The 15159-nt window shown below is 37.8% G+C and overlaps 3 protein-coding genes across 11 annotated transcripts in view; 1 reads left to right on the top strand and 2 right to left on the bottom strand.

Moving 5' to 3' along the window:
- Positions 1-466: 466 nt before the first annotated feature.
- LOC140774612 (transmembrane emp24 domain-containing protein p24beta3-like) lies at positions 467-5883 on the bottom strand. 3 transcript variants are annotated; one of them, XM_073117685.1, is made up of 7 exons: positions 5749-5882; positions 4306-4470; positions 3937-4218; positions 2596-2782; positions 1588-1695; positions 1218-1283; positions 1001-1139 (listed from the first exon to the last, which is right to left on the bottom strand). In XM_073117685.1, exons 3-6 carry the CDS (start codon positions 4156-4158, stop codon positions 1246-1248), a joined length of 555 nt encoding a protein of 184 aa, XP_072973786.1. In that variant the 5' UTR covers positions 4159-4218; positions 4306-4470; positions 5749-5882; the 3' UTR covers positions 1001-1139; positions 1218-1245. The 3 variants fall into 3 exon arrangements, with proteins under 3 accessions (XP_072973785.1, XP_072973784.1, XP_072973786.1); XM_073117684.1 differs by lacking the exons at positions 1001-1139; positions 1218-1283 and adding an exon at positions 467-711 and having other exon boundaries at positions 5749-5883; XM_073117683.1 differs by lacking the exon at positions 1218-1283 and having other exon boundaries at positions 719-1139; positions 5749-5880.
- LOC140774611 (perakine reductase-like) lies at positions 4975-7595 on the top strand. The gene is made up of 7 exons (XM_073117682.1): positions 4975-5341; positions 5573-5740; positions 5894-6097; positions 6179-6351; positions 6558-6654; positions 6751-6904; positions 7216-7595. The coding sequence occupies exons 1-7, from the start codon at positions 5282-5284 to the stop codon at positions 7395-7397; spliced, it is 1038 nt and encodes a 345-aa protein (XP_072973783.1). The 5' UTR covers positions 4975-5281; the 3' UTR covers positions 7398-7595.
- The window catches only part of LOC140774609 (uncharacterized), a 24782-nt gene continuing 16461 nt past the window's right edge, over positions 6839-15159 (bottom strand). For 2 of the 7 annotated variants that reach the window (XM_073117674.1, XM_073117676.1), the window contains exons 14-21: positions 15047-15118; positions 14423-14506; positions 14061-14204; positions 13211-13292; positions 9081-9187; positions 8952-9006; positions 8512-8660; positions 6839-6977 (exon numbers count right to left, since the gene is read on the bottom strand). In XM_073117674.1, coding sequence (XP_072973775.1) covers positions 8601-8660; positions 8952-9006; positions 9081-9187; positions 13211-13292; positions 14061-14204; positions 14423-14506; positions 15047-15118 — 604 coding nt within the window. In that variant the 3' untranslated portion in view covers positions 6839-6977; positions 8512-8600. Of the gene's footprint in view, positions 6978-8130; positions 8290-8511; positions 8661-8951; positions 9007-9080; positions 9188-13210; positions 13297-13321; positions 13892-14060; positions 14205-14422; positions 14507-15046; positions 15119-15159 lie in introns of those variants that run through there. The other 5 variants (XM_073117677.1, XM_073117681.1, XM_073117675.1 and 2 more) reach the window with 4 other exon arrangements.

The following is a 15159-nucleotide window of genomic DNA, read 5'->3' as shown; positions in this document are numbered from 1 at the left end:
ATTGCGAATCATCTACCAAGGCAAGCTGTGTTATGCTGTGAATTTCCTGGATTGGACTAAATCCCTAGCCTAATCTAAACCTGAAAGCTGTTTTTTACTCTCTCTCTTCTTCTGGGAGAGGAGGTGAGCTATTCCCAGTTTTGTTTTATTCTGAAGCTGAGAGTTATTTTCTTTTGGAATGTTATTTCTTATAATTCTCTATATACTAATATACTTTTCCAAGTAGCACAGATTTTCATGCATATTAAAAAGTCACGATCAGCCACCCCAGTCGAAGACTAATAACAGCTCGTCACTTGAAATGAGGAGAGTCAAAAGATATATGGCCTCACAGTGAGAATTAAGTAGCTTCATGAAATGCAAGTAAATATGAAGAGAATACCTTGGGTTGGATCTGCGATCCATTCCATTAGCTTCACAAGCAGCAGAAGAAACTCATCAAGAAGAAGCATGCTTATATTACATATCAAAAGATAAAATTAATAGGACAAGCTAGTGATACAATTGGTCATATGATCTGCTAATGTATTGTGACAAAAAGGACAAATAAGAACATGCTTATCCCAGTGAAAATTAGTGCGATGCACTCTAATAGCCAGGCACACAAACACATAGCCTACAACCTCATCTTATTACCTGGGGGCTAATCAACATATACACGACAAGAAGCTGGATGAACACACACCGACGAGTTGATAACAACTGTGAAACCTGAGCACATATGTTACACTTGCATCAAATGAATCTTAAGCAAAAAAGAAGCCTATCTAATTCAAATAAAGAAGTGTTATTTCTCAACCAGTGAGCCATGAACTTCTTGATGTTGCATGATATGATAAAAGAAAAAACAAAGTAGATAGCAGAGTTCGTCAAAGATTTGGCAATGGGACGTCAGTACAAATTTATATGGCGAACTTTTTCTTTCAACTTTAAACCGAAATTGGGAAAAACTGATAAGTGCTGAAAGAGACAAATAAAAAACAGGCGACAACATATATTTCGGCACTAAACCCTGTTGTACGCCATGTTCTTACTGAACAGACGGCGGATGTACACTACTTGGAGGAAGCTTGCACAAACAAGTGCAAGATACCCTGTGATTGTGTAGAAGGTAAGGCGCCTTTTAGTGCTCTCATTTGCTGCATCAAGTAAATGAAAGTAAATTATTGAGGACCCCAAAGCCAAATCCATGTTGAAGAAAATAAAATATCTATTACCAATCAAATACTTGCAGCAGTTTATGAATTAGTGCTGCAACCTCAGAAGATCCTGCCTGTTGAAGGCTAAGTCCAAATCCGATCCACATGCAGGATCCCCAAGTTAACTCATGTGAACATGTTTATCAGGTTTAACACAAGCAGTTTGGAATATCTATAAATTTGACTATCTAAAGTTGAACCATATATAAGCTTCAGATATTTCACATGATAAATCACACACATTATCAACAGGAAAAAAAATAAAATCATCCAAGCACATAAAGAAATCTTTGGGCCTGGAACTTTGGATTAACAGATTATTTGCAAAGAAACGTATTGATAGTCGGTCAATGTTCACTAGTCATATAGGTTATGTAATGTAGCTTACTGTGGCGATGCCGAGCTTCTCGTGCTTTTAGATACTTCTGTTCAGCTGTCACAGATTCCAATGCTTCCCGAAGCTGCGCAATCTTCACATTTATAGGATTCAGATGCTCTACAGCAAAACAAATAATTATAAGAGAATAAAATCCAGAAAACTGGAGGTATAAAAAATGACTTGTATTAGTCTAGTCACTTGTGGTTACAAATAGAGGTGTAAATGAGCCGAGACTCAGCGAGCCGGCTCTAGCTCGGACTCGGTTTGTTCACATAAACGGGCCCTATTTTTAATTTAGGCTTGGCTTAGCTTAAATTTAGTCGAGCCTAAAAGCCTTAAACGAGTTGAATTATGCTGGAAGAATAAAGCTTCATTAAAGTTGAAAATTAACATTTAACTTGTAAATTTTAAAAACGATACACATCTAAGACATAAAACTATAAAAGTAATCATCAAATTATTAAATAAAAAATAGACATCACACAGATTTCATATTTAACATGGAATGAGCCATTGGATTAAAAATCTAATGGTTATGAATATATACTAATTCATAATATATTTTTCATGCTTGTTAAGCCGAGCTTGAGTGAACAGGCTCTGGCTCACTGCAGCTTGTTTAAATAAACGAGCCCTATTTTGGTGTAGGCTCAGCTTAACCGAGCTGAGCCCAAGCCAGTTGTTTATTTTGAATTTTTGATAGCCCTAGTTATAGAAAGGAAAAGTTCAAGATTCTGCTTTCCAAGCTCTATTCCGTGTGAGCATGTATGTGTGGCTATGCATGATGATAAACAAAAGAATCATGTATTGTGTTCTTCAAAGAAAGCATCTTTGCAAAGATGGATGATCAGGAATCACCAGCCTTAGTATCTTAAGAAATCAGAGAACTCATTAACTAATCTGTAAGGAAAAAAAGGGTTAATCAGTTGCAAAAATTACCAACTTTCTCTGATTACACAGCAAGAGAAAAAGCTTCAACCATGGCTAAAATAGAAATCTAAGATTAATCTTACTAACCATCTTTTGCAAGGTCATGTTCATTGGGAATATGCCCAACATGTATGTAGAAAGAAACAGTTTCTGGTGCACCATGTGGATTATGGAAGCAAAACTTGTACATTCCTGCCCTTGGAGCCATAAACTCAAATTTCTCACCGGATTTTCCGTGCAATGACAGCACAGTATTGCCCCCAGGAGAACTCACCTACACAATATTGAAGAGATTCTGTTAATACAGAAATATGTTAAGGTAATTGCTCATAGGAGATGTTATCTACTTTCCATAAATTCCAGCCATCAGAGTACATATGATTGATTATATGAGGAAAATGCAAGCTGACTAGATCACAATTCAAGGAAAAAAGAAGAAACCAAACTATCTGGACAAGAAACAAGTTTACACTTGTAAAAATTAGAGTCCACTCCAGAGTTTGAAATCCACTTATATGGTTATGAAAGAGAATGCGGAGGTAAAATTTTGTTAAATAATAATGACAAATGCGGGCCTCTCAAGAGAGATAATTAACAACTTCCTTATCGTGTCCTGACAAACTAAACTGATCAATCAACAGAAGTGGATCATGGTTCTTAGGAAGATGTAAAGAAGATAGGTAAACACTTGATACCTATTTTGTTTCAGATATTTGAATTAGATTCTTTACTCTGCATGGACGACAAGATATTATGAGTATGGCTACAGATCATGCTAGTACTTTGTAAAGCACAAGAGATTATTGCGGCTTGCCTAAACATATTAATAAAACAGAGTCACAGGCACATTCTTGCGCCAATCCGTGAGGAAAAGAAATCATAGAAAAAAAAACTAAAAAGGAAGGGATTGGCATATGACAGTAGGAAATATAGTTAACCCAAATAAATGAATTGGCCAATCAACGACGGAAGAGAATTAAATATGCAATCCTGCCTTAAGATATGTGCAAATAAAAAGGCCTAAATCCCATTAAACTCCATACGAACGCTTACGATCACAAAGTTGCAATTTATTTACTCGTTATGTACAGTAAAGATCGCACCACTAACACAATAAAACCAGCTAAAACATCAAAATAGTTTCCTTCAATTTCATAGAATAATCCAGAAAGAGAATTTTTTTTGGTAACTATCTGTACTTGAGCAATGTATTGAGAAGGAAAATGAGTAAAAGAAAAATTACGATTGACATCCGAATCTTGGAAAAATTCATATCGCACAGTGACATTAGAATCGCATTTTATATTCGAGTACCACATTCTCACAATCACATATCTAAATCTCAATCAAGCATATATCTTGGGTCGATCTCTCAAAAAAATCTCAAAATAATCCGAAATTTCACGGGAAGCACACGCAGGAACTCACGATTAGATCGATGCCGGGGTGATCCGAACCCCAGAAAATGTCATGATCGACGACGACGAAGTTTCCGGAGACGGTGTCGCCCTCGGAGAACACGTACTCGTAGATGCATTCCACGTCGGTGACGGAGACGGAGAGAGCGGAGGAGTGCCGGAGGCAGTTCGAAAGCAGCACCAGAGCGAGAAGGATCGCTCTCGATCCGATCCATGTCCTACTCCTTTCCATCGATATATCTATGTCCGAGATCTATCGATTTCCCAAAAATCGTTTCTTGTCTCCTTCTTTCTGCTCTCAATTGATGGGAGAAATTGGAGTCACATTCAATTTTTTTCTCTAAACACCGCTCAAAATGACAAAAACGGTTCTTCTTACAGTGGAACTCGCTGCTGAGTTAGCTGAAACCGAAGAATCGGCAATGGGATGCCTTGCTGCCTAAGAAGTCGGCAGTGACCTGGATGCCTTGCTGCCTAAGACCCATTGGAGATGGTTCTCTTCTCGTTTGGAGTTATTTTTCTCAGCCGGAACTTCACCCATGGTCTGAAAGAATGATCAATCAGAGAGCGAGTACCATTGAAAAGTCCCTATACATGTGATTAAAACTAAATGATACCATATGACTAACTCCATCGCATTTGTTAGAAGATACGTAGATCTTTAATATAATACTATCATAATATTTTATAAAAGAATTAACAATCTTACTTTAATCATAACTCACAAGTACGATAATTAGTTTAAAAAAATATTTTAAAATACAAGAACGAGTAACTGAAGAATTAATAATCTCACTTTAATAATAACTCATAAGTACAGTAACTAAATTAAATTTTTTTAAAAGATAGGGATGAAAATAAGAACTCCTAAAATATATATAACTCCAGATTATTTTATTAGTTCCTTCTTTTTAAAATATATATAACAGTAGTTTCACTTTAGCTTTTGATGTCAACCTCGAAAAGTGGAAAATTCTAGAATGCCGTTGTACGACGACATCCAAGTTTTGGCTAAAGCTGAAACTTTAAACCACAACTCTCTACTAAAGTATTGCTGCAGGCAAAACATAACTTCAAAATAATTTGGTACAGGATGGCTATGGCACATGGTCCATGGGCCTGTGGCTACAAATGAAAGAATTCCACTCCCCTCCTCTTCCTTCGTATCTTCACCAGCCTTTCAAAACGAAGAACCCAACAAAGAGTCGCCACACGTGCCCAATCACCCATCAACTAACCACCATCTCCAAGAGTTGTATTCTGATCCTATAAATACTCAGTGGAAGGCTTGATGCAACTTGCAAGCTCCTGCTTATCGTTCTCTCTTTGGTATCTGCTTCTCCAAGTGTGCAAGGATGGGAGAGAAGGTGGAATTTCAAGTTCCGAAGGTTAAGTTAGGGAAACAAGGACTAGAAGTAAGGTTCTGCTTCCATGGTGAAGCCTCTTAACCATGGCATTGTCATTGCTCGATCATATGACCTTTTTTTTTCAGCCTATAATATTCATATTTGCATCAGAGCATCCCAGTTTGCTTAACATTATGTCTCTATTTTGATTTGCTAAGTAAGTCTATAATACTGATGAGTTGGCTGGGGTTATAATTTCCCATTTCATGTGATGCAATAATGCTAGAACTCTGTTTTCAGATCTCCAAGTTGGGGTTTGGTTGCTCAGGGCTGTCTGGGATTTTTAACAATCCCCTACCCCATGAAGAAGGAGCTTCCCTCATCATAGATGCCTTCAATAAAGGTGTAACCTTCTTCGACACAGCTGATGCCTATGCAAATGGAGATAATGAGATCCTCATAGGAAAGGTACTTACCTGTTAGTCTCCTTACATTCTTGGACCGGTAGGTGAATAAGCACCTGTAGCAATTGGGTTTGCCATGAATATCAATATCTTTGTACCCTTTTTTTTTTTTTTCCGCTTGTCATCATTTACATAATCTGCTACAATTATGCTGCAGGCTTTGAAGCATCTTCCACGAGAAAAGGTCCAGATAGCTAGTAAATTCGGCATTGCTGGCTTCAAGGATGGTCGGCTGATAATCAAGGGGGCACCAGAGTACGTGCGGAAATGCTGCGAAAGTAGCCTTGACCGCCTTGGCCTAGACTACATTGATCTGTACTTCCCTCACAGAATTGATACAACAGTGCCTATAGAAGATACTGTAAGTAGCACGTAAAATTCAACTACATCTTCTTACTGTTATTGTCTATGTGACAAGCAGTGAACAATTTCATTGATGTAGATGTCTGAGCTGAAGAAGCTAGTTGAGGAGGGAAAGATAAAATACATTGGATTGTGTGAAGCAAGTCCAGACACTATAAGGCGTGCTCATGCTGTTCATCCCATCACTGCAGTGCAGATGGAGTGGTCTTTGTGGACACGCGATATTGAGGATGAGATTATTCCCCTTTGCAGGTCTGCTGTAACAAAATTCCTATTGTCGAGCACTTGAGTTCATCCACCAATCCTTCTATAAAGATCAATAATCTTCTCTTAATCTTTACATTAGTCCCTAAGACAAACTCAATTTACACCATGAACACATATCTACTGAAAGAATCCATCTCCATATATTTATGCTATACAAGAGCAGATATTTCATTTGTCTTGTCATACTGCAGAGAACTTGGTATTGGAGTGATTGCATACAGCCCCCTAGGCCATGGTTTCTTCGCTGGAAGGGCAAATACAGAAGGACTGCCTGAAGGGAGCATACTGGTAAGTACAATGACTCTTGCAAAATTGTCAACTTCTCCATTAATCATGTGGAGATGTACCAGAACCTGAACTCTTTACTGGCTCACATGTGATCAGGCCCTGAACCCAAGGTTTAACGGTGAGAATGCTGACAAGAACAAGCTTATATACATGCGTGTTGCAAAATTGGCTGCCAAATATGGATGCACTCCACCTCAGCTTGCTCTTTCTTGGCTTCTCCATCAGGAGGGAGATGTGGTGCCCATACCAGGTCAATTGTTGCTTCCCTTTAAACATCAAGTTTCATCTGCTGCTACGTCTTAGCTTGATAACATACTGGTTTTCTGCATGTAAAATGATTAATGAACATTGGAACTTAGATGCACTTAGTAAAGGTCAAATGCATGCAAACAGAAGATAGGTACAGATATCCCTCAATACTAGAAAGTCCTAAACCAAGATAAGCTAAATTATGCTGCAGTCAGAAACCTCTAAAAGGATATTAAAAAGTTAAACCTACTACTAATATTTAATATCATTGGTCATACAATCATCTCAATTTGGTCTGTGCTATTTTTTTAGGTACAACTAAAACCAAGCATCTGGATGCTAATATTGCCTCCCTGAAGGTGAAGCTTAGTGAAGAAGATCTGAAGGAAATTTCTGCTACTGTGCCCATCGATGAGGTCGGTGGTGAGAGAGATATTGAACTATTCACAAGTTGCTCATGGAAGTTTGCTAATACACCCCAACCCACTCATTAAGTCATCAGCCAATTAGTTGGTTAGGTATAAGATTGAGTAATCTTGCATGTTGAAGTTGTGGGAGAAGACAAATAAATTAGTGTACTGTTGTCAGTTTATGAGTGCTTGATATTCCCTGCATCACATTATCAGATAGTAGTTGTCCTTTTTACAATGACTTCTTTCAATAATATCATTATCTGAAGATCTTGCTATGTAGGCCATTTTTCATGCTTTCAATTTATCAAGTTTAAGAAACCACCTTATTATCTTGACAAAGATGAGACTTGTCATACAATAGTAATTAATTGTTTGCAATAATTTGGAATACATTAATAAAGGTTTCAAAATCTCATTTTATCATTAACTGCTGTGAAGGTATTCAAGGACTAAGAACAATGTTTACAATTTACAATCATCCTTCGGATAAAATAATATAAAACCCTGTTAAAAAAAATGCTAGTATTGCAAATTTAGTTATTTCATTATACTATAATAGCATAATGTACAAGAATAAAAATGAAACAACACCTCTCCTGTAATAAAAAAGTCGTGAAATCAATCTCTTTTAATAACATTTTTGTTGAAAGAAACAGAACTCGCGCAGAAAAAACAATATTTTATAATTTTCCATCAGAAAGGATCTAAGAAATGAAAAACATGACATAGAAAGAAGCATCTTACAACAGTTTATCTGTTCATGATCATAATTTGTAAACCTTGGGATATCATGACAAAGAAGATCCGGCTCTACCTTTACATGTTCTCTTGCATCAGGTACATCTTTTTATTTATGCAGAATCAACTCTGCTTTTCATCCCACAAGATTCCTTGTCATTGTGGAGGGTTTGGACATGCATAGATTTTCCTCTAACATCCTCCAGTGAAACTCTCCCTCCAATTTGTAGCATCTCTCATGTTCAAAGAAGGGAAAAAAAATGCATGCATAAATTCCTCTTTCATCTATGACATTACCTATAGGATACTCTTTCTTGACACAAGCAGTATGCATCTAATTAAACATGCCAGATCAACATTGCAATCCATTGTCCCTATCACTAGTGTAAAAGGTCCACAGAATCAACTATTAAATATATTAGAGGTAAAAAGGCTAGTTAATTTGGTAAATTCTTACCCAAAATATTCTAAAAGATGTTGGTGGATATCAAGTAAGACGAAACAGTTGAAAATCAGGCCTAAATCAATCTTATGTACTGCTCTTGATTAAGGCTGCTGGTGAAAATAAGGATGACTTAAAGCTTCATCAACACTAAGACGATCCTCCTGCAAGATAAGCCAAGGGATCAAACATAATGTTAAACAAAAGAACCATGTTATAAAACAAGAAAAGAAGATAATGCATATTATAAGATTTATGTGATAGAGAATGAGTTAAGAAAACTCCTTACACATCATGAAGCAATTCATCTCTAAGACTAAAAGCAAAGCCTTATTAGGGTTATAACTCATTGGATATGGTTTCTACAAGCAGTCATGAATAACCATTTGGGATCCAAATATTAGCAGGAACTATTATCACACTCCAAAATACAGAATAAGTAACACATTGCTTACAGGATGCCAAACTAACAGCTTGCGCACCAATCGTAATGCCCAAACATTTGGAAATCTGCACAGCATTATCACCCATGGATCGATTATAATTATTTAAGCACAAATTACAGTAACTAAGAAAAAACTGACTCGAAAGGAACCAGAATCACCAACCCCCTTTTAAGAGGATCACGAATCTTCACTTGGTGAGAAAATGACTCTTCGGAGCATTTCCATGAAGCTGGCCAGACACCACCCTTCAAAAAGAGTTTAATGTCTCAGTTGGCATACGAAAGAGTGTTCCATAGACAATCAAATTACTGTAATTGTTACGTTTGACAAGAATTTTTAGTTTATAATTTTATACACAAACCACAAGACTGCCAAAGAAACGATAATATCATCACTATCAGAGTAACAAGAACTCAGATCCAGTCAGCCCGAGACATCCAAAGTTTCCTAAAGTATAATTATTCCCTAGTTCAAACCAAGTAATTTATATTGATTGTTCTCACACTATGATAACAATCCAATTGTTAAGAGCCATTTTCATCAAACACATATAGATATTAGAGGTTCAACCTGAAATGCAACTTGATATAAGCATTAGAGTGAACTCAAATACACTAGATTTTTGAGAGGTGGGAAGCAGAAGCACACTGCATACACACATTGGAGAAGTCAAAGATCTACATTAAAAAAAAAAAGAGCAGTCAAAGATGCTAAGGTAACTCTGTCATTGCCATGACAAATGTATGCACACAGAACCAGGTACAGAGCTGTTATGACAAACCTTTAGCTAATTAAGACTAAGTGGTGCATTGGACCTTCTCTCACATCTTCTTGCCTTGCTATGGATCCCTTATTCCCTCTTACAAGTTACAAGCATGTACGGTGGTTTCATACCTTCATGTAGCAACCACCTATTCTCTACTCATATTACCTTTCTCGGATCCTGCAAGGAGAAGGTGGCTGTCCTGGCAGATTGCTGCAGAGATGAAGGTTCTAGGCAGTAGAACCATCTTTCTCAACCTTGTCCCTTTCTCTCATAGAAGAGTTGCAACCATGTAAGGTTACTATATCAAACATCTGTCAGTTCCCTCCCTCTGTCCTTTTCTCCCCCTCATGTCATGCCACTGTGGTGTCTTGCAACCAACCAGGTAGCAATGCATGTCAAAACCAAAAATAATAATAATAATAATAATAATAATTTAGGGGTTAAGAGAGGAGGGTGCACGTGCTCTGCACGTGCAGTCCCTCCCCTCTCCCTCTCCAGCACGCGTCGAGGCTGATAAGGGGGAGAGAATTTCATCTAATTCAAATCGGATTAGATTTAATCCCCTTCTAATCTATAAATTAGCCCTAATCCTCTCTCTCTTGACCCCCAGCCCTCTTCTCTCTCTCCTTCCTCCCTTCTTTCGCTTCTTTCTCACCGTCGGAGTCGTCGCCGTGGAATCGGCCAGCCGGAGCGTCGCCGGAGCAAATTGGAACCACTACCCTCCTCCCCGGTGAGCCCTCTCTCATCTCTCTAGTTTAATTTAAAATTAAATAAGTAAATCCGAAATACCTAATTTACGGAATTCGGCCTTGTCGGCAAATCTGACCAGCCGGCGGCTTCGAGTCGCAACCGCATCATCACCGGAGGCTTCGTGCTTCAAGCCTGGTGTCGGAGATGTCTTCTACGAGGCCCTCGTGGCTCTGATCGGCGTTGGATTTCGCGTCGGCCGTCGGTGATGAGTCCTCCTCCACCTCGTGAGGACGACAGAGGAAGGGTGAGAGGGAGAGGAGAGGTTGAAGGTGGTCGTGAAGGGGTCGCCGGCGGTCACCCTCTCCCTCTGCCATCTTCTCGCGTCGGTCGCGAGGGTGGGGAAGAAAAGGGTTGGCTGGGCTCGGGTGAAACCCGAGCCAACCACCTTTTCCTTTTAAGTCGGGTTCGGTTCGGGTTTGGATTTCGGATCCACAAACCCGAACCGAACCACTTAAGTTGGTGGGCTGCGGGTTAGCCCGAGCCCAATTCAATTAATTCGGCTGGGCCTCGGCCCAATCCGATTTAGTTGATTTCTTTTGGATTGGGCCGGGCCAGCAGCCCAGCCCAATCCAATGGATAATTTTAAACCCATTTTAGTTATTTTTGGTTCTTAAATTTTAAAAATATTGTTATTATTCAAATTAAAAATTTGAATATTATTTATTATTTAAGGTGGTGAATTTTAGTACGTGAGCTAGAGATTAGAGGTTTCGGTTGTCTTGCCTAGACTCAGGTGAGTGGGTTCACTCACGTGTTTATTTTATTGTATTTCGTATTTTTGTCAGACCATGTAAATTTTCTGTGTGCAAATTATTTATTTCACCCTCATGTGTAAAAATTAAATTGTTGCAATTTTTGTGTGCAAGTCTATTTATTTCATCCGTACGTGCGAAAATTTAATTGTTTTATTTTCTGTGTGCATTTAATTATTATATTCGGTGCATCACCATACTTCGTGCTAATATTGAAATTTGTGAAAAGAAAAATGAGACTAGTATTGATATGACTTAGAGAACAGTCCCGGTATAAATCGTTTGCGATTTTCCGTGGTGACTCAAGTCTATCTGGAAATCCACGGGAAAGTTCTAAATTAGATCACTGCGGTGACTTTCTTAGGTGACTCTGGCGGGGTAAGGGAACAGTCCTAGAAAAAATGAAAAAATTTCCTAGGTGACTCTAACTTCTCTCAACGGTTAGAGGAAAAGACAGAGTGTGTTGATCACAGGGTGATACCCTCTGATGACCCTAACCGGATCAGCTATGAAGAAAAGTCCCGAGCGTCATCTCGAGGTGACTTCTAGTTGATGTGAATCCACAGGGTTTAGACCCATTGAGACATGTGACAGTATAAATATCAAAAAAGATGTTAATATGTTAAAGACGTGCAAGGTTACAAGTTGTGACATTTCTCTATTGTTATCATTGTTATTATGTAGAGAGCATGCCTATTGCATATTATGATGGATATTGATGCTCTTAGTTTAATTTATTCAGCATTAATATGTATTAAAATTTATTTGGTTCGAGTGGATTCCACTCACTGAGCTATAGTTGTTGGCTCACGAGTTCTATTGTTTTTTTTTATTTGTTTATTTATTTCAGGTGATAGTCAGTGGGGCGACTGAGCGTGATGTACCCGGATTCCACCTCCACTTAGGATTCACCTATTTACCTTTCCGCTCTTTTAGATTTTGTGCTTTAGATTAGAAGATTTTATTTTATTTTATTTTATTTTAGTTTAGAGACTCAAAAACATTAACATTGTTTTTATTTTAATTGCATTTAGTAATAAAATTTTAATAAAGCACATTCTCATTTTATTTATTTATCTTGTCATCGTATACGTAGAGAGTATTATTAAGGCTTCGTGCATCTCAAGCATATTGGGATGCATGGCCGGTCATGATTCCTATTTTGGGTCGTGACAATGCAGCTCTCGTACACACAAAGTGAAGACAGGAGAAGTGGCTTGCACCACTCTCTAGCTATATACATTCAAGTTATGCTAATTAGATTGTGAAAGGAAGGATCAAAACCAGCCAGAAGTCTTCTGAAGCCACTGGCACCTGCTAACTGTGGAGTTCACATATTTTCCTCTCCATTCATCAATACTGATATTCATATCAAGGAACACGTGATCCTCAGTTCTTCATATCATTATGCCCCCATCTAGTCTTAGGTTTCTAGTTGTGGCTACCATATTCTCTTCAAAATATGGAGAAGTCACATTGGGATAAATTTAGCCAATTCATGTTGTGTTGATCAAATTAACAAGTGTGGTTGCCACTGGACACAAGTGACATCTATCCCAAGAAATGGTTTTGCCAACTCAGTCAGTTGGCACCCACCAGTTCATTGGCTCGAACTACATTCCAGTATCAACTTAAAAACCTTTCACCACTGTTCCAATTTCCAAATATGGCATATCATGCTTTAACTTTCAACATATTGAACTCTTGAATCACTACATAGAGGCCTATAATCTTACTTTCTATGACAACAAACAAGATAGTTTAAATGGTCAAGTTGAGGATTCACAATTTCACATATGCCAGTGTATCCTTTTCCATTTCTTACAGATGAGGTATAAGGGAAAAGATCCAGCCATAAAAAGGAAAAGGAAAAGGAAAAGGAAAAGAGTTCTCGTCATGCATCACAAAGAAAGAACCAGAAAAAGAAAGGTCTGCGGCACAAACCAATTCATTGTCTTGCAATATCTGAGGAAAAACGAAAGAGAAACAAGTAGACTCACTTGGTCTAATGTGCTTCTGCTCTGATGATGTTGTGAGGAGATCCCGGGTATTAAGATGCACATTTCCATGTATGATCTCAATCTAACTTGTGAAAGGTATAGAAGCACCATCAATAAGTAATTTTCTTATATGAAACGATCAGATAACATCATCAGCTAGCTAGATAACATACCAAGAAAATTTGAGTCAAATAATTAAATTCTACAATCTCATAACATAGTAGATAAAAGTTGGTGAACGTGTAAAGCAGTTACTCAATATTGGGAGTAATAAGGCATGAACAAAGGAAATAAAGACTTTGATGGTCTTCCTGATCATGAACTTGATCTTCTAAATAGTTGCATTTTGTTGAGCAAGAGTGTTCTTGTCTTCCCTCATCTTTGATTTGCCTTTTCCTCAGACAGAAGAACGACGGATTGAAGACAGGACAACCAGTACCATGGCCCATAGAAGAGAATGAATTTCATCCAACCCAAAAGAAGACTGAAAAAAGATCACAGAATGAAGCAAGACAAGTTCCACTCTCATCTCACGCTGCTGTTCCTCCCAATGGTGAGACAAGTGGCACTGCCTCAGCACCAGATCACTTGAGTGAGACAGAGGAGAGTGGGATTTTGTGTGTAGGGGTGGACAACCTTCTCTCTTAAGCCTTATCTCTCACCGGATTTGCCTTAGAAGTTCTGTTTAAACAGTTACACTTACAGCTATAGCTGAACCAGTACTCCAAACAATTGCACACTTGTAGGCAATATATAGCTTAAAAATAACTATTCATACTATGTTATCACTGCTAGCAAAATATATTAAAAAGCAGATCATTTATAAAATTCCACAAAATTAATATCTTACTTGTACGCAAGCTCCTTTGTATGCTCACTCCAGCCATCAAGATGCTGGTCCATTAGAGCACGGGTACGATCATCTATCTGAAAAACATGTGGCGAACCTAAGATCAACTCTAGCATCACAACTCCCACACTCCACATATCATACCTGCCAAAAAGATGAAAAAATGATCATGAAGGTAGATAGTCCAATTTATGAAAAAGTGAATAGGAAGAAATAAATCAAGTGCAATATATAATTGTTCATACTAGCCACAAACCCATAAAAGAAACAGGATTATGGAATCAGCAATTCTGGAAGAATTAAATACTGATGAGTTAAGTGAAATCAGATATTCCAAATCAAAATAAAAGAAAATGACATACTTTAGTCTTCCACCTTTTGGCACCTGAAACCAGTTTGCATTTAGTAGAGCTTCTGGAGGAGTGTACTCAAATGTCTGCTCGGATCTTGTAAAAAAATAACAAAAAAAAAACCTGAGATAGAATTCCATTAAGTCACAAAAAATGTCAACAGGAACTCAACATGGTGAAGTTTTTGGCTTAATGCTGATCAATGTCATTATATGAGGACATCTTGGTCATGAAGGCCAATAATATTTTACATGTTATGTCCATAACAGGTATCAAGCATGGATCTGTTAAATTCGGTATGGAATGGCAAGTTTGATAACATCATCTATCATATGGATTCTTTTCTTACATTCAGCTCTTTCTAATGTAATGATCTTAAGTGCTATATTTTTTCTTTCTACTTCCTCGTATCTAGGGTATGGACAGGAGTAGTATTCCAATAGAAATCATAGCCAGTAAAACGTGACGTGCAATAGAATCCTCTTACATATTGATAGTGGAATAACTCGAAAGGCAAACAACTAAAATAAGTGACCACAAAATATTTCTATATGCAGAGAATGAAATGGACCAGCCTTCCAAATAGCAAAGGGACTTCCTACGTGTAATCACCAAATGAAGAAAAATGTTTCCTACCTGGTTGGCCCAGATCCATATAGATGCTTCATGGTGAAATCATCAATGGCACTTCCAAAGTCAATAATGCGCCTAGCAACGCAAAAAAGATGTAAAACAAATCATCAACTTTA

Source organism: Typha angustifolia, chromosome 13, assembly GCF_048772165.1.
Source record: "Typha angustifolia cultivar Huaian chromosome 13, ASM4877216v1, whole genome shotgun sequence".
Classification (NCBI taxonomy): domain Eukaryota; kingdom Viridiplantae; phylum Streptophyta; class Magnoliopsida; order Poales; family Typhaceae; genus Typha; species Typha angustifolia.
The sequence above is the reverse complement of the archived record's forward strand: the minus strand, read 5'-3'. Positions and strand labels throughout refer to the sequence as shown.